The sequence below is a fragment of the Caloenas nicobarica genome, chromosome Z, assembly GCF_036013445.1.
Source record: "Caloenas nicobarica isolate bCalNic1 chromosome Z, bCalNic1.hap1, whole genome shotgun sequence".
NCBI lineage: Eukaryota > Metazoa > Chordata > Aves > Columbiformes > Columbidae > Caloenas > Caloenas nicobarica.
In genome coordinates, this window is record NC_088284.1 from 105,190,327 (window position 1) to 105,215,018 (window position 24,692).

The following is a 24,692-nucleotide window of genomic DNA, read 5'->3' on the forward strand; positions in this document are numbered from 1 at the left end:
TACCCATGTGACTCCTTCAGAAGTTTTAAAATCATCCCCATCCAAACACTGTTGCAGGTAAGAAAATTAATTATAAAGCCTTGCAATTTTTCAGGTTTTTATCTGTCCAAGCTACAAGGTTTTCTCGGCAGTATGGCTTTGATCCCACACTTAGGTGCACACTTCTTTTTTAGCAGTATAGCCTGTATGATTGCTCGTGTGTTTAATGCTAAATGTTTACTCCGGTAGAAGGTGTTATCGGAACAGTTCAGTGACACCAAATGAGGACTGGCATGTCCAGCACTAGCGCTGTGGTCATCTTCTTCTCCTTAGGTGGACCTTTTCCACACCTCTCCACAGCCACTGATTTCAGCAACTGGGACACGTGCTCCATGCACATAAATAATACAGGTTTGTTGGTCCTTACAACGCACCATCTCGCTGTGAGCGCTCAGTAGCCAGAGGATTGAAGCTGGGGATGGAGAACAGCTGAACCTCAGTAAATGAGATGCACAACTGGTGCAGAGAGGAAAAGTGTGTTGGTGTTTGCAGTTGTAACAGAGGCATCCCAAAAGTCAACTTAGGGAGGCAATAAGCTCCAAAGAGACTCTATTCTAACCAGAACTGTTTATCAGAAAAACAACTAGAAATGGGGTTTATCAAAATTATTCAGCGCTCTTAAAAGATTCAAAATCAAGGGATCAGATCCCAAAACTCTAGAGTGATGATTCAAAACACACATCTTCCCACCCTTACAAAGTGAGGACCCTCAAGGGTACCCAGAAGATCACTTACCAATAAGACGAGGTGTCTCAGTCCCCAAAGAATGTTCCTTAGATGACCAGTCTAAGCAGAAGAGTCTGCAACTGCAGACCCACTGCTCCAACGAAGACCAACTCAATCGGAGTCTCCAGTGGCTCCATTTATACCCTAGATGAATCTGAGCTGTGGTCACTGATGGGAGTGGTCCAGAACCTCCTCTCAACCAAGGCATCTCACTGGCCAAGCGCCCTGTCTGTTGAGCAAGGGGCCGGTACATCACCAGAGTGGGTCCATCAGCCTCCAAGTTTCTGTACCAGCCTGCAGCATCCTTTCCCTACCCTCCAGTAACACAGCACAATGTGGGCATGAGGCCTTCAAGACTGCAGGAACATCACTGACCTCAGATGCATTCTGCATCTATCTTATCCTTTTCAACACTCCTACTCACATCTTCTGTTAGCTATACAATATAAAGCCATCTTCCAAATCTAAACCCTTCTCTTGAAGGTATCTCTGCTGGGATTTTGATTTTGAAGTTCAGAGATGAAGACCTTGGCAAGCAGCTTTGCTTCCTTGGCAAAACAGCAGCTCCTGTGCAGAGAAAGCTCCCCACTGCTTGCAGAGAGGATGAGCTGAGAAATCCCATGTGTGCTGTGAAAGCACGTGCGAAACGGCGAACTTTCCAAGGGCAGCGCTCCACCTGCTAGGCAATTTCTTGATTTGCCATATCTAACATTTCTATAACCTCTGTACATTGCAACGATCTCTCTATTTTTTAAAAAAAAGCCACCCTACCTCTGAATGAAAGGCTGCCTGCTCTGCACTTCTCCCTGGGGAACCACAAGAGAACAAACAGCACATGGCAGGTGTCAGTCACATCGCTTACTGCATGACAGCAAGAAGCTCAGATACAACTTTGGGGGTATGGTGTATCAAACGGAATAAAAAAGAATAGGACTCTGCCTTTAGATGTTCATGGTCTTCAAGTCAGGAACAAAATTCAGATTTACAGTATTGCATGAATAATGTACTACAAAAAATTATAAATAGAATATTGGCATAAAAAAGGATGATTCTTTTAAGTAACTGTATCCCCTGCAGGAAAAACCATGTGAATACACTAAAAATAAAAATCTACATATAAAGGAAATGCAAATGTAAATTGCTGGACAACACCACCACTATGTTAGCTCTTGCAATATAGTTCCACCCTAGAGCTAGGCTCGTACAAACAGCCACATTCATGTATGTCCTATTCAGGTGCTATTTAACAGATCAATGCATTCTGCAGGCAGAAATTAATTCCCAGTTTTGGGCCAAAGACATTTGAAGCGGAGACTTTTTGAAGTGGAACGAAATCTTCTATTGCTATCAGCGAGGAAAAGCGGGTGACCAAATTTGTTTCCATTGAGTTAATCTACACTTGATTTTAGATACATAAGAGCTGTAAATGAGGAGTTGTCTGTCTTCTAATTCGAGGCTGACAGTGAAGACTTCTTCAGTGGCAGGGAAAAGAGCTTTGTGATGGGAATAGTCCCAAAGTGACGATGCAAGCCCCCACCCAGACTTCGTTGCATCGAGCTCACTGCTCATCCCAGCCTGCTCACTGCCCAAATTTCCCTGGTCATGAAGAGCCTCAAAGCTTCAGGTCATGGCTCATCCTCCTGAAGGTGACTGTGCCGCTATCGCCAGCGTGGCTTGCATTGCCAGCCAGAGGTTCAGAGTGTTAATTCAGGTTTAGAGCCAAGGATCCAACACACAGTTTTAGACAAGTTCAATTCATAATGTTATAAATGGAACCATAACTTTTATATATATATATATATATAACTTTTGGAACGTAACACCTTTGAGAAAGGTTCTTTAATTTCACCTCTAACGTGGTGTGCCTTGCTGGCCGCTTAAATCTCTCTCGCAAGCCTCCCCCCTAAACAACCTCACCTATCAATGAGAAATTGTTGTTGTGCCTGATTGCACAAACCAGCCCAGCCTTTTACCTGGGAGACGTGCCACAAATAACTTTCATTATATATATGGTGTGTTTCTGATGCTGCTATCAGAAAAGAAAAGATACAATGCAGCTTAGATGCTGAAGAGGCACTTGACTGTGCAAAGCAGCCACTTGTATCGCAGGACGGCAGAAATTTGGATCAAAGACAGATTGGGCAGATGGCCAGAGAGGCTCCCACCACGGGGACACTGGGGTCCATCCCCACCAGACCTTTACAAGCATTGCTAAAACCTTTTTATGTCATTCTCTCTTAGCAGCAACATGCGGAGGAGGTGCAATGCGTAACAGGGAGGTAACGGCGGGGATCGCCTTAGGCCAGTTTCAGTCCCCTGCTCTTCTCCCTGTCAAAAGTAATTTAAGTTTAATAGTATATATTAAAAAAATATTAAACACCTTAGTTGAGTTTTGTGTAGGTGAAGAAAGAAGAACGAGTTGCTGAACTCATCTCAAGTGCATTAATAGGTAAGATATTACACTAATGTACTCTCAAAGGTCACAAACTGGCAGTTTTCATTTCATTTTGCTATAAAGTTTATCCGTGTGCTACACTGCTTCATGTTTAGCAAAGACAAGCCCTAGGGTCATTCTGAACTTTAATTACGTTAAAATAACACTGTAAGAGGTCCTTTTATTTTGATAATTTACAATACTAGCTATTGAAATCAGCTTTGCAATTAATTGAGGAAATACACAAAGTGACACTTCTATCCAAGTCTTTTGTGGACAGAGGACAATTCACTGTCTGCTTAATAGCTGTAATAGCCCAAGACCAGATTTTTCCTACAATAATTACACTTTCTCTTGAATTTTTTGAGGTTCAAGCTTCCAGTTGTCTGCTGGGAACACTTCATTTACGCATGAAGCATCTCACCCCAGTTATGCAAAAGAAAAGCAGGGAGACACAGGCACTTGTTCGAACAGAAAATTATCCATTAGTATCCACAGATCTACAGATCTCTTACTTTTTTTTTTTCCAAATTAATACCTAATGAAATTATAGATTTCTTATGCATTTTGTGTCTGCCCCCAGGGGAATTTTGTAGACCACATGCAAGCTCAAGGAAACAGGTATGGGGCAACTTAGGCTACAGTGGGACCAAGTGTCTTCCCAATGGCCATTTTTTTTTCTTTCTTTCAACACAGGAAAACTAAATATGATCATCTTGTGACTATTACCTTAATAATAACTCGTGGTGCTCTTGTTTTGGATGGTATTGCTTTCTTACACCTGTGCACATCCACTACTTCTGCATTAAGATCCCAACCAGTGAAAAGCACTAAAGCCACCATGATAGAGGGGTTTGCACAGCATATGGAACAGGACACAATTCAGATTTAGAAGGTACTTCTGCCTCACCCCAAATCATTGTAGAAAACGAAGATTCAAATTCTCGTATTGCAGTGACTGTGTAGGGCCATCCAAAATTCAGGTGATAACTCACATCAGCTTTGGTCATGGGACACTTTCTTATAGGAATGACAATGGGAAGAAGCTGAATTGACATTTTCTTGACATATCTGGGAGCCACATGCTCCTCATAACGGAATTTTATAATAATCTTCAATTTGCTGTACTGGGAAGTTTCTCCCTGGTCAGCAACCAGACACACCAAAATTATGGTCAAGTCCCTGTGGGAAATAAAGAGTTTCCTCTTCCTTCAAATTAAAAGGAGGGTGCAGGATGGACAAGAAACACGCTGCTGCAACAGGACCTGACTTTAATGTGGAAACAGTTGCACAGTTTAATATATTCCCTTGCCAGAAAAGTAGGAATTTGTTTCCAAAAGGGCAAAGGCCTCCAGGATGCGTCCTGATTCTTTGTGATTTGATCTGTGCTATCGTCAATGATTTACCACAGCATTTTGGAGTCCGGTGGGCTCTGTGCTTCTTCTTGCAGGGCTTGCCCCACAGCACCCTGAAGCCTAAAGCTTTTGTTTGCAGCTAACCTATAGCAAGCATTTACATATGGAAAAAGAATGCGGTGGAGCCCGTGTCAGCCTTCTCCTTTGATTCTTTCTGTATGTTTGGTGGCTCTAACAGCTCGTCAGGCCACGGCTACAGCACACAGGGAGCTTCGGGTGTTGCCTTCCCAGAGGTAAGTCCGTTCCTCCCCCAACTTTACATATAGAAATTACAGGCGAGTCAGTCAGCCCATCAATTTTGTCCTGACTTGAGGCATGTGCACACTGTGCTCTCTGTAAACAGCTACCGGGAAAAAAAAATACTGGCAGATGTCCAAAGCTCAAGCTAGGCATCGTAATTCCTTCTTATATGAACTGTTTGCACAATGTTTTTTTGTTTAAAGATGACTGTTAAGCCTTCTTAAACTTCCTTACCAAAATTATCATACTGGTTTTCGGCACTTGGAATGAATTCCCTATACAGGATGATTTATAAGTGAATATTTTTCATATTATTTTTCCTTACAATTGTTTTGCATTTGACAATGTGAAATTAACAAGTGCATGTGAATAACCCAATTTTCAATCCAAGCCAGATTCTCATACCTCAATTTTTTTCCCTGAACAATATTATTAACTTATAGCTTATCACTTAAGCTTTGAAGGAAGGGAATAAACAAGTTACTTTTTTTGTAAAGCTATAGTGTTATGATAGGAAAATGGTTGGTTTTTTTTTTTCTACAGCTATTAATTTCAGGCTTGTTCTAAAGACAAATATGATTTGAAGGATCAAAAAAGGTATCAGTGATAATTGGAACGTGGGGACAAGGAGAAGGCAGAAAGGAAAAAAAGTGTGGTAGCGATACACTTAATTATGAAGGCTTATGCCAATAATCCCTTTTGAAAATGAACAAAGACGAGATTTTTGATGTTTGATGAACTTATCAAACAAGGCAGAATAATGAAGAGGTAAATGTAAAATCCAACCGAAGGTGAGCCAATTAAGTACTTTATGAAGTGCTGAAGGATACAGCCCACAAATCCTCCTGTCAGAGCAAAAAGGCATCAACACACATGTGTCCTCCAGCTCTCTGTTTCTCTCCAGGCTCCTGTTGTTTTCCTGGAGACATGGTGGGTTTTTATCTCACACCCTGATCTGTATCCATGGGCTCCTTTGCTGAGCTGTTGTGGCTTTCATTTAATAAGTCTCTCTTCCACAGCCTCTGATGAATCCCCAATGTGCTCCGTACCTTTGCAAATTATCAATATTTCTCTTTGGACTGCAGTCTCATAAGTAAAACAGACTGCTCATTAGTTAATCACCAAAAATAATAATAATAAAGTTTTGGCTCAGAATAACCCGTCAAAATGCTTCGAAGGCTGTGGCAAACACAGATTTGTATTAGCACGCCACAGATTGCTCCTCAAGACAAAAAACACATTATACAAATAAAGATTGGAGGAGCAGAGACAGAAATAAAGATTGTAACGGCTCGGCTGGGACGCAGAAGTATTTTTTTGCTTTTGTGGAGTGATATTCGGTGTATTTGCAGAAAGTCTGATTCAAGGCCCATTTAAATATGGTGCCCTTGCCATTTTCTGCTTTTATATTCTTCCTTTAGTTATTTTCCTCTTCTCAGAATTTGTGTATTTCTATTTAGAAAGAGTGAAGCAACAAATTCTCACAGTACCCACGGCTTGGTACCTGGCCTTCTCAGCACTGTTGGTGGGCACCGCTACACAAAGCCCTTGGGAATCAGACCCTGATTTCACACTTGTCGGGAAAAATCCCGACCATGCGTTCACAATGGTGCAAAAAAAGCGAAATCAATAGATTTCAGAACAGGCCCAAGGTGATGTGCTTTTGAGAAGAAAGCCAACAAAGGAGCCTTTTCTTAAAATCTGTCTCTTCCCGACATTCCTTCCCTTTACTCAGTGTGTTTGGTCTTATATATATGATGCACATGTATTTTATTGCTAAATACCTGTTGGAAAGGACTAGGATCTCTTGGGAAAGCAGGAAACCCAAGACAAAATCCTCAGGTCCTGCACCTACTGCCCCTGACCAATTCTGATGGTGAAACACTTGGACGGGGCGGCATCTCTGGTAGTACAGCCACCCCTGCTAAGGGATGCTTTCCATTTCCTAGCGAATAGATTCCTGGTGGAAAAACACACATGCAGATCATTTACTTCCCCCCTGCCGTCCTCCAGCCCTCCTTAAAACACAACTTCAAAGACCTTAGAATGTTATCTCTTACCCTTCTTAGAAGAAGCGGCAGAGATGTTAATTCTCCGGCTCCTGTCGACTGTCAGCTGAGCCAGTGGTCAGAATGGACTGATTGCTTTCCCTGCCAAGAGAAAAAAGTAAGACTCCACTGTAATGTATTCATTTATCTTCAGATGTGTCTGTGATGAGGATGTACACACATTAATTATATATATTATACATATTCATCATTCTGAAGCATCCAGTAAACTCATCCAAATATGATGGAGATGCTCTACTGCTAGAGAAGCTCTTACTTATCCTGGTGTAAACTGGAGAATAAATTCATTTAAGGCAGCAGAGCAGCAAAATGAAGGCAAATGGTGGAAGAATCAGGCCAGAATATTTGTGCAAGACTTTCTTCCTTTTCTATCTCAGATTTAATTAAGTATCCCCTGGTTCTTAATACAAACATTCCAATGAAATTAGAAGCACCCTTCATTCATCAGCTCCTGTTCCAAATATTTTATAACATTTCACATATGTCTTCATAATTCAGGAATTTATTTTCAAATACCTGACACAATTTTGCTTTCTACTGAGTTTATATCCCTGCATTTTTTTGTTCCCATGCTAAATAAATCGGTAAATTATTTGGCTCTTCTCTTTTTCCTTTTTTTTTTTTTCTTTTCTTCCTAGTTTAAAAAGCAGCAATTCTCATTAATAATCCATCAGAAATGTGGCAGGATCAGTGTTGTAATTAGTGTGTCCATCTGAGCCTGTTACATTCCAGGCCAAAATATGCATAGCTAGAAAAATTCCATATTATTTCCAAGGTATAAAACAGGGAAAAGATTTTTAAAACCACTCATTCCAGCCCCCCCAATTCACTTGTATGAACTTCACAGCCAATCTCCTGAGCTCCCACCTCTCTGCTGACTCTCCTTCTCATGTGCAAAGTCTGTGGACCACAAAGAAATATAACAATATATATAAAAGCAGTAGTTTTAATTGCTTTGTAGCCCGTGAAGTGATATCTCTGGGGGATACAAGTTAGGTGTTGGTGATGTTTTTCTCTCTCGTGTGGTTCAGCACCGGTACCGGCGGCTGGTGCAGCCGGCAGGGTTTGCAGGGCGACGATGTGCCGGGGACCTCTGGGACGAGCAAGCGTGCCGTGCCGAGATGAGCTGTGCTGGAACCCCCGGCTGCGGGAAGGACTTTCAGTGTGCGGAAACGGGTGAGTGAACCAGGCAAAAACTCCTGCCAGAGAGGTTTCAGTCCTGGCTGGACAGACCTGGGGTGATATCAGTCCCCTGCCATGGGCAGTGTTTTGCCAAAATGAGTACAGCCCAGCCAGCAGGACGGTGAAATGGTGCAAGAGAAAGCAGGAAATTTACTTTTTTTTTTTTCCCCCCACTTTGACAGAAATCCATCCATGTTACATTAAGATCTGGATAGTAAATAAGGCTGTGTGACATGGAAAAGGTTAATTCTTCAGTGAACAGAACAGAAATATTCTGCTCCAACTGCTGTGCTACACGCTCACACTCTCCTCCATGGGCACCAACGCTCCCACAACGCACCACGTTCTCCCCCTGCAGAAGACATAGTTCAATTGTCAATCCAACTAGCAATCTGCTGGGGTGATTTATTTATTTTTAGCCATCCCCAGCTCTGAGGATTGGGATACAATATGGCTGTTCTCTGAAAGTTTGACTGGCCTTGACAGATTTTTGGTTTTACACAAATGGCTCCAACTGCCATCTTGAGCATTTACTGAAAATCCTATTGAAATTTAGAACGACACACCAGTTTTGTGACCAGCCCATCAGCTCGAGCAGGTCACCATCACTCTGCTGAGGCAAGTGTGTTGATTCCTGCGATGAATATCATGTCAAAGCTTCCTCCTCACTCCCAGAAGCAAAAGCACTTTCAAGTTGCCCTTCCTGCAAGCATCCATTCTTGAACTATAATTATTCCAATAAACTCCCCAAATACCTCCTGCAATGGGAAGAGGGAAAATTGTACTTCAACTAAACAGAGCTGACATCCCTAAGCCAAGCGGAGAAGCTACTGCTTCCTGTAGCTCCTTTCCAAGAGCTTGATTTTAGATAACTTCCATGATTTTATCTAACAAAATCAGGCCAGTGAGGTGGCCTCTACTTGATTCCCATTCCACGGGAGCCCAAGGGAGCTGCCAGCTTGGACTCCAAGCTGTGCTTGCTCCAGGTTGTGAAGGAAAACCTCCCCACAAGGAGCTGGGAAAAGCAAACTCCCAACAGAAGAGCAGAGTGTTTAACACCCAGTGTGACTTCTTGAGGCCCTGAGATACGGCTGGGAAACAGCACAATCAGTGCCAGCTGACAAAAATGTGCACTTTAGGTCGCTGTATTAAACGGCATCTTGTGTGCAACGGAGAGCCAGACTGCAGAGATGGGTCTGACGAGGAGAATTGTGAGGATGAAGACATTGAAAGCCCTTGTGAACATCTGTTCCCAATCCCAGGGTCTGAAAAAGCAGCGCAGGGGTGAGTAATTAATCCATAGCTGCTACTCTCACAATCAAAACCGGATTAAGGTTTTTTACTTTGCTCTTCCTTAGTAACAGCAGTGCTCCATGAATTGAGGAGGTGCTGTGCAAAACCCAACCATGGGCAGCAATGAGGGAGGCAGGAGGGTTCATCCCAGCTTTTATTTCGAATCCTGTCTTGGATTTACTGACCTCGACCTCTCTCAGCTGCTCTGCACTGGGAGTCCCCTCTTTATACTCATGTAAAAATACATCCCAGTTCTCAGAGTCCAGTTATCTCACAACCTTCTCCAGCTGATAAAAGCAACATATCAACGGAAACAGTAGTCTCTGGAGATGCAGCATCCTGGTGGCTTTCTTCCTTAAGGAGACGATTTAACTCCAAGATTTAGGACTTCAGAGCACAGATTCAAGGCAGAGAGCCTGAGCTTCACATGAATAAATACAGGGTAAATACTCCTGTCCTTGAAAAAGTGTCACCCTATTCAGTTTCAAATTCTGGTTAAGTAATACATGAAACAGAGGAATCCAGAAGAAATTTGTGATATTCTTGTTTTAGATCTTGTGTTTTAACCAAGATGCTGCTTAGCTTCCCTTGGAGAACGCGGGCTGCAGTATGAGAATATAGTCACCCATCAGAAAACTGTCTGATCAGCTCGATCCAATGCTCTTTGGAGTCCATGAGATAAATGTTTCTCTGGCCCAGGGCCTGGGAAAGTCCGTGAGAAGTTTTTCAAGACATATATTAATTTTCACAGAGCACCCCATCTAATACTGCTCCTTGTTGTGTTTCTCCCGCAGAACACACAACGGCAACAACATTTACTATCTTAGTCTTCAAGTCGATTCCCTGTTGTGAGGAGCAATGCTGCTGTCCCGTTTGAACAATGCTTTCATTTTGGGCCATGGAATTGTAGGGAATATTAAGTAACAGGCGGGATTTCAGAGGGCAGCAGCTGTGATGGCTGGAGAGCAGGAAGAAAGAGGCATAAGGAAATAATAAAGCGAGAGACTTGGCAAAGCACAAGCAGACTGCAAGCCTAGGGAGGGTGCTAATGCCCCTGAGAATTGGGACCATTATTAAAAGGAAGGAGATGAAATAAAGATAGAAAACAACTACAGGGAATGTGAGAAAACACTTTCTGACAGTGAGATGGATTAGGTTGCAAGAGACTCAGGGGACCTGGAGGCATTCCAGGACTTTGGGACTTTGATAAGATGGACTGGACAATTTAACTGATTTCTTCCATCTCTAGCATATGAGTCCAAACCAGTGTCTTGGAAATAAAACAGCTGTTTGTCTCCTGCTAGCTTTGGGAAGGAGATAACAAGGAGAACAGACTGAAACCTTATATTTTAGGTGCTATCCAAATTCAAAATCAGAGAGAGATAGATAACTTGTAGTGTCAAGAGAGCAGAAACAGTGGCAAAGACTGTCAGAGGTTATGGATAACTTCCTGAATGCTATTTCTCTCCAAGATACAATATCCTGACCCAGGAAGAAAGCCAGTACGTATACGATCCTCACTTTTTTGGAGGCCACTGTGAGTATGTCTACAACGGAGAGTGGAGGGAGCTGAAGTACGATGCCACATGTGAACATCTGTACTATGGAGACGACGAGAAGTTTTTTCGCAAGCCTTACAACTTTCACATATACCAGTTCTTAGTAAGTCAAATTTAGCAATGTTTTTCCAGCTAGAAGCCAAACTTCCTATAAAGACATTATGTACATTTTATCATTTACTAGAGGTTGTCTTCCAAGTCACCTTTCTCCAGCTCTGCCCAAGACAACAGGCAATCAATGATATAAATGCTTTTTTATGGCACATCAAGAAACTAACGTGCTTTATCACTCAGGCATTCCCACTGCTCACTCTGGCCTAGTCAGAGCCAAGAGAAATGGATTTTCTCTAAATTCTGCTATTAATGAGCTGTAGAGCTTGCATGACCCACGTGCCTCTCTAGGGATGAAGTTGGCCATGTGTAAAACAGGAACAATGCTACCGGTTCAACCTTTGAAAGCATTTTAATTCTATGTTGTGCCTACAAGGGACATAAATCCAAATTCTGAGTGAGACAGAGATCCTGAAAGCCATCACCATGCATCACAACACCTGTACTCTGGGGGGTCACATCTGATGTTGGAGACTGAACTAAGTAGAGCAGGGATTCAACCTGGGTCTCCTACGTCATAAGTGGGTGCCCTGGCCCCACTGTTAAACATTTATCATGCTTTTTGACATAAAATAATGAAACACACACTGTTCCAGGGGAGTATTACAGCCACCAGCTCAATGCAAGTGGCTTTTATGTCCTCCCAGCAAGCAGACTCTCCTGTGCCCTTTAGTCCCCAGTTTGAACCCAGACTGACCCATCACATGGGCCACATTTTCTTCTCCCCTTTACCTGCTGCTAGCGGTGGAAGGACATCTGCACCACGGTCAGGCATTGAGGGACACATGAGCATGCCCCAGATGCATCTTGATCTAGGAGCTTCTACCCACCAGGATCTAGGAAGTCAATGACGATGATGTGAGATGGTTTTGTTCAGTGTTGGTAATTTAGCCAGCTATTTATAGGGATGGCAAGTGGCACAGCCCAGACACAGCGAAGCTGCTCAATTCCACACGCCAGCAAAGTAGAGCTGTCAAGGAAAAGGTCACTTCTTTAAAACACAGGCAAAACAACATTTGTTTTCTAGCTTTGCCATCGCAAGTGGCTGGATCACCACTGTTGATTTTTTTTTCCCTAAATAAATTCATCCAGAAGCAGGCTGGGGAGAAAAAAAATGCACTCCAAATCACTAGGATTTGGCAGAGCTGTAAGGAACTGGGAGGAGGGGTTTATAACAGGAAGCATCAAGCTTAATAGACACCATTCCCAGCTCTGCCTGTAATGGTCCTGCTTTGAGTGGCTAAACACAAACTCTTCCCCTGCCTGGAGATGGATGAAGCAACATGTATGGCTTTACCTGCATTTTTCACATCTTTCCAAATGAAATGGTATGTGACTGAATTCTTTATTCCACTTTTACTGAAGTCGGTGTCAGTGCTGTCAGGAGCACCACGGGCTTCAGCAAAGGCACCACCAGCTCCTTAAAGAAACAGAGATTAAAAAGCAAGAGAAGTACCTGAAAAATTAATGTCTGCTCCTTTCACTTTAGGCTCATGCTGATTCTGGATTCACTTTTGAGTTTTATGATGATTCAAAGGATCTGCTTGATGCCCTTAAAAGTGATAAATCCAAAGCAATAGGCATTACCATTGGAATTCGGCCTAAAGGTTCAGCTTTCCTGTTAGACTTGGGATTCACTTTATCAGGTGGCAAAGGATCCCTGAAGAATTTCACACAATACACTGCAAAGGTAAAAAAAAAAAAAAAAAAAAATCAATGATGCTTATGTTCTAGTCGTGTCATCTGTGCATTGCATGATCGGGCTGTAACTTACGTCAGTTTATTCTCTCAACTGCATTTTTTAACACATAGTAATTGTACCTTAATTTGTTCATGTAATGGCAAATGTATGATCGTTAGTAATCCTGTTTGTTGTTCTTATTACATTTTAGCAAACAGGGAGTGGGAATAAAATTGAATTACGAAGTAGCACAACACATGTCATCTCACCCCATCCTGTTTCACGGCTGCATTAAGCACATAAATAAAGAAATGCTTACAATGATGATGAGGGAGGAGGGAATATCAAGATGTTGATCAAAACCGTTGTCCTCAGGGAATGATCTCCAGTAGCAAATATATCTTGTTCAAATTAGTACAAGCTGCCTTATGATGGGAAAATATGCTACTTTATACAGGAGGTTAAAATACTGCACTGAAAAAAAAAGAGTACCTGATAATAAGGTGTATTTTCTCACAGTGGGTTTATATCATGGACTAGCTGTGATGACCCCTTTCCAATATAAAAACATGAACACAGGTATTTCCCACATTTACTGTGCCCCATTTCCACTTCTCTCATGGCTGCTGGCAGAAAACAATAAAGAAGAATTACTTTGATGGCATTCTGAGTTGAAATGCCCTTAAAAGTTGTTGGAAATTGGCATCATTATAGCATTTACCGTGCCCGTGTCTAGACTCACATGTTGTTGGCAGCTAAATGATGACCACTTATTGGCAGAATCATGTAAAGGGCTGTTCTGGTTGCACTGGAGTCTTGTCTGGGGCAATGGCCAATGTAGAAGACGAGTCATGGATCTGGTGGTATATCCAGAAAATCCTGCCCCTGTCAGCACCTTCCTGGCCGGGGTGTCCCCACTGCCAGGCCGGGCTGGGTCTGCCACGAGCCCTTGTCCTGCATCACTGGTTGAAGCTGTGGAAAAAAAGCAAAATGGAATAAACAGCATGGAAAAGAATGCAAAAGAAGAAAAATTTAAAAAAAAAAAAAGAAAGAAAGAAATATCAGATATGGAGCATGGAAGGGAATCATGTGGAGCCTGATTCTGATCATATTCTCACATCAATAAAAAAATCCCCATAGCATCCAAAGCCATGGCTCTTCTCTCCACCTCATATAGTCACAGGAGAAAGAGACGGCCCCTGTAAAAGAATTATCACTAATTTCATTTAAACCAGGGCTGGTTTTCATGCCTTTAATATCCACTGGCAGTCACAGATTCAGGCTTTCCCCTGCAAACCTAAGGACTAGAAAAGACTTTTTTTTTTTTTTTAACTGAATGTTGAGTGGCAGCTCCTTTTTTCTTTGCCTGCAGGATGTTGGATTTATTAGAGGTGTGACCAAGGTGCAGACAGCCCGTTTCAAGATGAGAAGGGACAATATCGTTTTGGATGAAGACGTGCTGCTCTCCCTGCGGGAGCTTCCAGACACCTACAACTATGGCATGTACGCCAAATTCATCAACGACTACGGCACCCATTTCATGACATCCGGCACTATGGGAGGTATCTTTGAGTACATCCTCGTCGTTAACAAGGAAGAAATGAGAAGAAAAGGTTAGAAACCCGCAAGATATTCTCTGTTATCAACTTTCTAGTCTAAATCAAGAATTTCCAACCTGGAGACCATGGCGGGGTCCAGTCCACCAGAGTAATTCACCCGCCTTTGGCTGCCCCCCACAACCATCAACTCCCAGTGCCACTTGTTACGCTTTTCAAACTTCTCTTATTTTTTACAATCTTTGTTCTGGCCATTCTCACAATGCTTAAGGATTGCAAAGTCATCCAGAGAAAAGAAAGATAGTCCGCTCGCGTTTTAGCCTCCTAATAGTGAGGGTTTCAATTTTCTGTAAATGGAAATAATGCATTGTACTTGGCAATACTTCTGCCACTTTACTCTGGTTAGTGTCGTTTCTGAAGACTAACAGACCTCTGTTAGCTCCAGTTCTCAACAAAATAGAGTGGATGAGGCTGGAAAGCTATACCTCTAAATCTCAGTTACATAAAATATCCACTGCAGATGTCCAGATTGCAAGAACAGCCATTACTGATGAGGCAAAGCATAACATTTTTCCTAATCAGAACCATAAGATGCAGAATGATAATTTGGTACTTTAGTACACTAACTGGATTGTCAACTTTTGCAAAGGTGTTGACAACACAATAGATCCTACTTCCCCTAAGGACCATCGCTCTGCTCTGCTAATGCTGCCTTCGTAACTCCAGGCTGGACATTTATGCAAAAGAAAATTGTGATCTTGGACAACAGGTGCAAATTGCTGCAGTTGGTGTAAATTCCTGTAATTCCATTAATTTCATTAACTTCCATGGTTCTGCCTCAAATTCTGCGTCCAGTCTGAAATGGTATGGTACCATCAGCACTAGGATAACTATTAAACTCCATATCGAGCATTAACCATGCCAATTTTTCCACAAAAAATTACCAACTGAGAGAATTTTCATCAAGTTCCTGAACTGCTAGTGTTTGGAAACACGGTGTCGCTTCAAATCATTTATTCACTTTGAAGAGTGAGTGATATTGAAGCGAACATGATCTTGGCAGGCAAGTCTTCAGGAAGCAAACTGCCAATTTCAGAAGAAGAATAAATCAAGAGCATGTGGAGGGAGGCTATCAATTTGCTTTATCTTGTGCTTGCTGTGTATATAAGGAGGAGACTTACTGCTACAAGATGCCCTATTTTAGGAAAGAAGGATGTTGAAGTTCAGCAAAAGACAAAAATGTGCCCCAGAAGAGATGTAATTTTCATTCTAATGTAGCACACTTCCGTAATTTGCATTTAAGCCCCACTCAGCTAGAAAGTCCACGTTTACCAAGCCAGCAGCGCCCTACGTCACACGATGCAGACCCAGAAGGACCCACCTGCAGTGGCTGATGTGCCACCGTCTAAAAACATTTAGTAAAAACCCCAGATTTTTCTAATGATGATCACAGCCATGCTTGAAGGCTGTTTGCAAGAGGATTATCCGCTTTCCCTGAGGAATAGTCAGGATCAGGGTATAAGTGCTTGAGTCTTAAAATTAGAGCTTCAAAAGATGAGTTTGAAGCTTTGCAGATGCCTGGAAATGGTACCGCTGAGTCCCCAGAGGGCTGAGCAGCAAGGTACCTGCACTAGATCAACCACTGCATCCCGAGAGCCCATCTAGCCCATGAGGCCATGTGTTATAAATGCTCTGGAAGAGAAAACGCTCCTTTTTCGTAGACCGGTGACTAAAGCACAAGCCCAGGAAAAAGATCCCTAAGCTGAGTCTTCCCTAAATGAGAGACGGCTTGGGTGGTCACTAAGCATCCGGTTAGGAATAGGCATGCACTGGGCTTTAAGCATCTTGGAAACCTGAATTTTGAAAACACAGTCACCTTCTAGTTTTAGATACCCAGGAGTAGACTACGGCTCAACAGTGCAGAGCTTAGGACTCCAGTTTTGCTGCCTGATGCATTTCTAGCTTTCAGGCTGCAAGGACTTGTATGGATGTGGTCATGAGTGAAATAAATACATATGTCAGAATGAGGTCCCTTGTTGCTCTGCCATCAATATTTTTCATTACTTGTTTTTAAAATAGATTGTTATGGTTCTATTATTTAGCAGAAAACAGTATAATGTGTTCACATATTACAAGAACATTTATGGGAGAAACATTATGCACAGAGTAAATTAGAAAGAGTCTTCACGTATTCTGATTAATTCACAATGCAGCAGTAAATCTTATGACTCGAGCACATTTAACTATCGCAAATTATATCATATAAAAAACAATCAGGGCTCCCCCCTCAAGTGCCAATATTTTCTATGGCCACCCTTTTGCAAAGATAACCACTTTTCATTTATCAAGACCCGGACTTGCTGCAACCAATAGTGAATTGTATTGACAGACCCTCACTGAACATAATTACTCAATGGGAACCATGGTGAATCAATTAATCAGGGTGTTCCTCAAGTTTAATTTTATGGCACTCCACCACCAAGATAAGCAATCACTCATGCTGCTTTGGGTGAATGAACTTTACCCACTGTGTTTACAACTGCTGAACAGTTTAGTACAAGTAATTGAGTGTTGCACATTTAATCTTTCTCAAGGGCCCAGTTTTGCAATGGGATGTAATTCCCCCTAAAGTCTTGAGTACGCTTCAGCTCTCACCAGTTGGAACCCAGGCCCTGTAGCGCCTTTCTCGGGATGCTGAGCACCTCTGCCGGCTGGGACCCACCAAGCCAAGGAGCAGATCTGTGCCCTGCACGGCGCCTGTGAGCTTCTCCCACAGGGTGTGCAGAAGGCAGCAAAATCAGAGCTCTGGGCATTTTACCAGTATTTCAAACACAAGCAAGACAAGACACTGCTCCCCGGTACAGCTCAGCAGACAACGCTGTGGGCTGGGGCTCGGCTGGAGGTTCAATCTTTAGACTATTCAGCCACGATGCACAAATCCCGCTGACCTCTGTGCCTCCCTTTCAATACCGGGGTATCGATTGCTGGGCTGCTTTGTAAAACACTTTAAGGTCCTCTGACAAAAAGAGCAATATAAAAGTTACCTATTACTTACAATACCTGTATTTACTGAAATCAATGGATTTTTTAACTATTACAGAAGACGGCCTTAATATTTGCAGTACGCCAGTGTGTGTACATAAAACTGGGCTGCATGAAATATGCGCATTGCTTACCTTGGTGAAACCACCTCATTAGTTCACTTCTCCCCTCTGCAGTCGCTTCATGGGTCTCCAGTTACATATTTTCATGATATATGTGGCGGTGCCGGCAGCAGCAGCCCAGCAGAAAGGCTTTGGCAGCTCTCAGCAGACAGACCTCTTGCAAGTTCTACTTAAAAGATGCTACTCAAACCACTAATACACTCTGATCCTGAGTTTAGGAAAATTAGTGAGGATCTATTGATTTCAGCTGCTGTTCCCAGCTTTACCCTAGTTAGTTAGTCTGCAAAAAACACGTTTTATTTTTAAATAAATAGAACAAACAAGGAAATACATGCCTGAAGCCTTGTGTTAAGATTTTCACTTTCTTCTAATACTTTCTAAGGATACAGTAAGGACATTTCCCCATTCACATAGACCAAATACACCCCAATAAAATATTAGCTTTTCCACTGCAACACTAAAGGCTGTCCTCTGCTCTTAACTTTGAAAAACAGGCCATACAAATAACCAAATATCTTCTTCATTGACTGGAAAAAAAAAAAAAAAAAAAGAAGTAGGAAAATGAAAATCCACTCCGAATGAGTCACTGATTTTAAGGGTTTCCTTTCTGTTTCGCAGAGATCAGCGCTGAAGAGATCAGTGCCTGTGTTGGCTGGTCAATTGGCCTGACAGTCAGCGTGAGTAAACTGGATTTGGGAGCGTCGGTGTCATCCTCTCACTGTGCAAAGAAAGGATTTCTGAAAACTGGTAGGATAGCAGGGCAGATGTCTGTTAAGGCATCTTGCGTCATTTCTTGGGGTCACTTGGGCACAGAGATTCAAGTCAGGTCACACAAGGGTATGAAGAAGGGAGCTCTGGTGCCAGCCCTGGCCATGGCTCAGACCCAATCATGGGACCAAAATCACTTTGGGTCCAAGCCTCCAGGAGTACCGATTGCTCTTGAAAAAGCAGGAATTAAGGCAGCAATACCTGGATTAGAAACGTGTAAATAGAGGCAGTGGGGTGGCTGGAAGGCTGCAGTCCCCATAACCATGACAGACTGGGCATGACAAGGGCAACATGGCAACTATTAAAGAAGTAAAAACTGGCTATGAAAAGTACTCAAAGAGGCTAGGAAGCCCCAGATTCGTAAATCATTTAACCAGCTATAGACAGTATGACCTACTGCCTACATGCTAACTAGAAACAAAGGCTGGAGCCGTGCAGACTCTTCAGCTCTTACCAGCTTAGAGCATTTGTGATGCTCAACTCACCACCTTGTGATAATGTGACAGGACTCACCCGTGAGCCGGCGACATCGAGCTCCCATCGATTTCAGGAGGCAGCGTCAGTGCCGCTCACTGATAGCCCCTTGCACAATTGATCTCACCTCCATTAAGCAGTTTCTAGTGTATGTGTGGAAGCGGTAACTAAATAATACGGGTGTAATTCAACTTTTCAGATGCTGAGACCAACAGTGCAGTTGTGGAAGATATTATCCCCCGGATTAGAGGTGGAGATACCAGTTACAGTGGAGGGCTCTTAAACAGTTGGGATGGCAATATGTATCGTCACTGGGGAAGGTCATTAAAATATAATCCTGCTGTTATTGATTTTGAGGTAAGGCTTTTCTGCAGTTGAAGAAACTCTGCCGCTATAAGGAATGAAAGTGTAGTCGAGCAGATCATTTCGTATTTTTATTGTGATCCCATCACAGAACAAGATTAAATGTAATGGGCCACTGATCTGGTAACCTCTTATTCATTTCACAATGGGGAGTACATCTCCCACCGACTGCATCCGCAGGGAGACGGACAAGGAGCTTAATGCTGGATTAGTGCTGAGTTAAGTTTCTGATGTGTCCCCGAACGGCTTCCCAATGAATGGCTCTCCAAGGCTGCATTCATCCCTATTATTCTCCCCGACACTGCCAGCCCTCCTGTATAAGCCAGGAACTCACAGGGGGCTGTCTTGCCCCCTCCCCAGCAAAGGCTTTGCATAGACCCTGCTGCTTTTCACCCACCTCAGTGGTTGTGCCTCCCCTCTGCAGAACGTGGTGCGTATTGCTATGGGTGCTTCCAGGAGTTTTTAGAGCAGGTGGGTCCTGTCTTTCTCCATCCTCCAAAAAGAGGGTCGGTAGCCGTAAAAATCAGCCAAGCTTTACTCTTCCCTTTTATTTTGTTGGATGCCCCATTAAATTGAAAGATCACTGAAGCATCCTACAAGGCTTCAGAGATAGGGAGGAGGTGGGTGCAAGCAGAGAGGATGGAAAGGGAGAGGAGCAACCCTACAAATGAATAATCAGGGCCAGAGTCCACAGAGGTGTGAGGAGCTGGGCACAACTCCTTGGCCACGGTCAGGACTACCACACCTACCCGGAGATGGCACCATCACTGGTCTGCTCTGGGACTGCAGCTCTGGGCTGTGGAGGAAGGACCTCGGTCACAGCAGAGGAATGCTGCCACTTCATCTCTCTCATCTTCTTTTGAAAGCACAGCCACTCCTGGCTCTGGCAGAGGGTGAGAGAAGGGAAAATGGAACCAGGAATTATCTGCATTACTGGCAGGGCAAGAGGGGCTCTGCAAACCTTCCTGGGCAGCACCCTGGCAGCAGAAAGCCCTGATAACATAGAATTGTTTTCAGTTCCAGCTGTAGGTTATTCACCTTTCTGCACAAGTTCCCATCAATTCTAGGCAAAACTTATTGCAGTTTTCCTGTAAACCACACGCCGACCTCTCCATTGGCTGCTCTGGAGCTCAGCAGTCACTGTGTAACCAGAGCTGCCGATAAGAGCTCACATCCACTTCAGCAGCTCTTATCGGCAGCTCCCTCTCGTTTGTTCAACAGGCTTGTGCAAATTTGTCTAAGAGCGCTTCCCAAAGCCAGGCTGATCCTCCCCACAAACGGCTCTCACTGTGCCTCGTGCAATGAGAAGATGCGCAGCTCTTCTCTGGGACCGGTTTCCACCGATTCCCAGCCAAGACATGCGGCATTTGCACAGACACACAAATGTAAATATGTGTCCTCAGCCCAGGCCTGAACTTTTAGCTTTAGCATTCGGACGAACATTAACATTCAGTTGGGTCATTTATAGTTACAGTTGCCTAAACTGGACTATTGTTGCTGAATGGTATACAGGAACTGGATTTTGCTACTGGAAATACTAGGAGCATGTTATTTTTTTAAAGCTGTAGACGGCACAATATTATTCCACTGCATCAAAGGGCAAAAAGTAGGTCAGTAAAATTCCCCATGCTCAGCATTTACTGGACGGTTCACAATTTAGTCACCATTAGTGGCAGGCTGGCATTAAGCTTTGATGATAACCACTGTCCAAAGCTCTTACCAGAACATTTTGGTTCAAAAAGGCAAAAAGCATGCAAGAATCTCTGAGACTGTGACAGCACTAAGAGATTAGTAAAAAAATGGGGTTAATAGGGTGTTTTAATTTACCATCTGAATCCACATCGAAACTCCCAAGCATGTCCAGAAAAGCCAATCCCACACAAACCTCTGAGATAAGGAAGGTTTTGGAACGGTAGTTTCTCACCGGAGCCCATCAGTCACGGTAACACATTTGCATGATGTACATGGAGCTGTCAAGGAAGACAAATGAGTTTTTTCTGAGCTCTGAGTTTATCCAGCCATGTCACAGCTCTCTGACTGCGGCGTGGCAGCATCTCAGTTGTTGCCCAGCTGAAATTGTCTCCATGCTATTCATCTCCACCCCACGCAGCTGCAGCCCATCCACGAAATCCTCCACAGAACCAACCTTGGCGACATGGAAACCAAACGGCAAAACCTGAAACGAGCTTTGGACGATTACCTGTTGGAGTTCAACGCCTGTCGCTGCGGACCGTGTCAGAACAACGGTGAACCCGTTTTGGTGGGAGCCGCGTGTTTTTGCCAGTGTCGACCAGGTGACGGAGGCTCTGCCTGCGAACAGACCAGGCGCCAAGGTGAGACCCCAGCGTGCAACCACAGCGGGGTGAGGGGGGGAAAGGCAGCAAAAGGACCAGGTTTTCCCCTCCATGTGGTTAACCAACAGCTCTTTGCACCCACGCATCAATCCAGCCTCTGCTTCTGCACCGCTTTTATTGCTACGCTATCCTTGGCAGCCCTGCAAGAGAATTAAATTAACAGCTCGGGTGATTATTATAAATACATTAGTGGAAATGAGACTGTGTTAAATAGCTGGAGAATTACTGACATGTGGCAAGAAGCTGAGCTGGGGGGCGGCGGCAGCAGCAGGCAAAGCCCAGCCACCCATATTGCCAGCTAAAGGGTGGGCTCTGCCCACCCGTGATGCTCCAGGGATGCAGCTCGTTCCTGTAAATGAGACCGTCATCTGGTCCTCACGGACTGGCATGTCACATCCTCGGGATGGTGATTCTCTGGAGCGCTTGCGGCATCCCCTGTGGAAACCAAGGGCCAGAGAGCAAACCCGACAGGCAGAGAGGGAAGGGAGGCTGAGAGGGTCAGGCTAAGCGACTGGGAAACGCTGCTCAAACAATGTGCCACCAAAAATGCTGTTTTAGTAAAAAATAACCACATTGCCAGATTTCCCCACCCTACTCCCCATAGGGAAACCTTTAAACTAGAGGGAAGTATCTAATTTGGGGGAGAAAAAATGTGTTTTTCCAAAGTGACAGGCTTTTATTTATATTTTCTTTATTACTTTATATACTACCCTAAAAAGTTAAATGGGTGGCCAAAAAAGCCAATGTTGGAACATGTTTTGTTTTGGTTTCTTTAAATGTCACAGTTCTTTCTGGATATTTTTGTCTTGATTTGTGATGACAAAAAAATTCCAAATCTCAAGACTTGAAGGTGGCAGAAAAATCCACCTCCAGAGCAGTTCCACCAGGCAGAGCCCCAGGCCTTCAACCATCTATCATAACTAGGGTCTCACCACTGGAAAATCAAAAGTTGTGATGAGATACAGAGTTAGAGCAGAGCTGGGTAAATGGTTTATGAAGCTGAAGTCAAAAGCATTGCTTCAGTGACTGAAAAGTGGGTTTATTTAAAAATCTCAGGGTCTTTGAGTTGTCTGCAAATCTGAGGAATCTGCCTTAGATGAGGAGCTTGGAAAGCTCAGGACCTGACCCCAAGGCAGCCCACCAAACTGGCCAGCCCCTGTGCTCCCTGCTTTTAGCAATAGTGGGGACCAGCACTTTTCCAACTCGAGGGCAATTTTTAGCTTCAAATTTTTAGTTCCAAAACGGAATTTAAGATGAAACCCGGTTTTTCAAGAGCACATTGTTTCAGCAGATGGGAAAGTCAGCTTCCCACCCAGCACTAAATAAGTGCACACCCATGCATTTGTGCTGTCTGGATTAATAAAGTGCCCAAGCCAGGCATGAAGGCCAGTTGAGTAAATAAAAAATGACAGTAAATGACAGCCATCAAGCTTTCCCATCATTCAGAAGCACTGCCATAATCCATAGTATCAAATGCTCCTGACAACTCAGTCCGTACTGCAATGAAAAAAGCCTTGAAATGACCCATCCCCAAAGAAACGGCCAGACTTTTCAAAACACCTCCACGATGTTAGGAGACTTTTGTCGCTCTGCCTTGGTTGGAGGTGGGGAAGTCAGTGCCCAGAGAGCTGTCCCCTGCCCTTTGGGAAAGCCAAGCCGCAGCCTTTTAAATAAGCAGAGAAGAATCATAGAACAGAATCGCAGAATCATAGAATCACTTTGGTTGAAAGAAACCCTCAAGATCATCAAGTCCAATCATTAATCCAACACTCGCACTGCTCCATGTCCCCAAGAACCTCATCTCCGTGCCTGTTAAACCCCTCCAGGGATGGTGACTCCACCACTGCCCTGGGCAGCCTGTTCCAATGCATGACAACTCTTTTCGTGAAGAATTTTTTCCTAATATCCAATCTAAACCTCCCCTGGGGCAACTTGAGGCCATTTCCTCTCTTCCTCTCGCTTGTTACTTGGGAGAAGAACCCAATCCCCTCCATGCTCCAACCTCCTTTCAGGCAGCTGTAGACAGCGATCAGGTCTCCCCTCAGCCTCTTGTTCTCCAGGCTGAACAGCCCCAGGTCCCTCAGCTGCTCCTCATCAGACCCCTCACCAGCTCTGCTGCCTTTCTCTGAACTTGTTCCAGCACCTCAAGGTCTTTCCTATAGTGATGGGCCCAAAATCAAACACAGGATTCGACCCGCTCCCACCCAGAGTATGCCGCTGCACTCCGGCCACATGCAGCACTTCAGACCTGAACGCTTTTTTTTCTCCCTTTTTTTTTTTTTTGTTTTAATGCATTTACAGGTGGCGAGACGAATGGGCGCTGGAGCTGCTGGTCTCAGTGGGGTCCGTGCCAGGCGGGCACGGCACGGCGCAGCCGGCGGTGCAACCACCCGGCCCCGCAGCGCGGCGGGGAGCCCTGCGCCGGGAGGGACGTGCAGAGCAGAGCCTGCTGAAGCCCACGGGACAGCATCGCTCCCCACAGCTACATGGTCCAAAGCAGTCTGGGGTCTGTGCCGGGCTGTGAATACCCCAGGTATAATCCTGCAATGGAATTATTAGGGAGAAACAACCGTCAAGGACTGCATTTCCATACATATGGAGACATCATGGATTTGCTGTGTATTAATAAAACGCAGCTGCTCTCCAAACCATCCGCTCCGGCTGGTTGAACACATGCCTGGCTGCCCCTTGCCCTCTCACCACGAGATGTGATGGGAGCCCCACCAGCTCACAGCAGCACGGCTGCGATACAGGAGGTGGTGGGGAATCCACACAGGCGGCTTTGCTACTGGGTGACCATGGGGCTATAACATGTCATTAAATAAATTTACTAAAAGTGTTAACATAAGCAAACTTGACTCCAGAAATTTTTACATTTGTCTTTGGAAAACACATTAAAAGCTCATGATCCTTGCATTTTTATACAGTTGGTATTGACATATGTAACATTAAATGTGTACAAGTTGGCACTGTCAGATTTTTAAGTCCAGCATATTGGCCAGGGCTGCATTTGCAGCAAAGCCATATGCTGCTCTGTATGGCAGGAGGCTTAAGCCTAAAGACACGGAAGCATCATTGCGAAACGTGAACCCAAACTGATGAAAAATCTTAAATAAATAAATAAAGAACAGATATTCTTGAACACAACCACTCTGCAGAGGACGTTCACACATAGGCAATGGTTACTCCTCTTTAAGATCAGTGATGAATTGACTATTAGCACACAGGCATTTTATCTCCCAGGCACCCAGAGCCAGAGAAGAT

At 43.9% G+C, this 24,692-nt stretch overlaps 1 protein-coding gene across 3 annotated transcripts; it reads left to right on the forward strand.

Annotated features, from left to right (window-relative positions):
* Window positions 1-4,728: 4,728 nt before the first annotated feature.
* C8A (complement C8 alpha chain) lies at window positions 4,729-23,881 on the forward strand. 3 transcript variants are annotated; one of them, XM_065657245.1, is made up of 11 exons: window positions 4,729-4,847; window positions 6,924-7,020; window positions 7,955-8,099; window positions 9,245-9,389; window positions 10,871-11,060; window positions 12,558-12,758; window positions 14,122-14,362; window positions 18,088-18,221; window positions 18,904-19,068; window positions 21,185-21,407; window positions 23,730-23,881. In XM_065657245.1, the coding sequence occupies exons 1-11, from the start codon at window positions 4,729-4,731 to the stop codon at window positions 23,879-23,881; spliced, it is 1,812 nt and encodes a 603-aa protein (XP_065513317.1). The 3 variants fall into 3 exon arrangements, with proteins under 3 accessions (XP_065513317.1, XP_065513316.1, XP_065513315.1); XM_065657244.1 differs by having other exon boundaries at window positions 18,088-18,216; window positions 18,899-19,068; XM_065657243.1 differs by having other exon boundaries at window positions 18,088-18,216; window positions 18,911-19,068.
* Window positions 23,882-24,692: the final 811 nt, after the last annotated feature.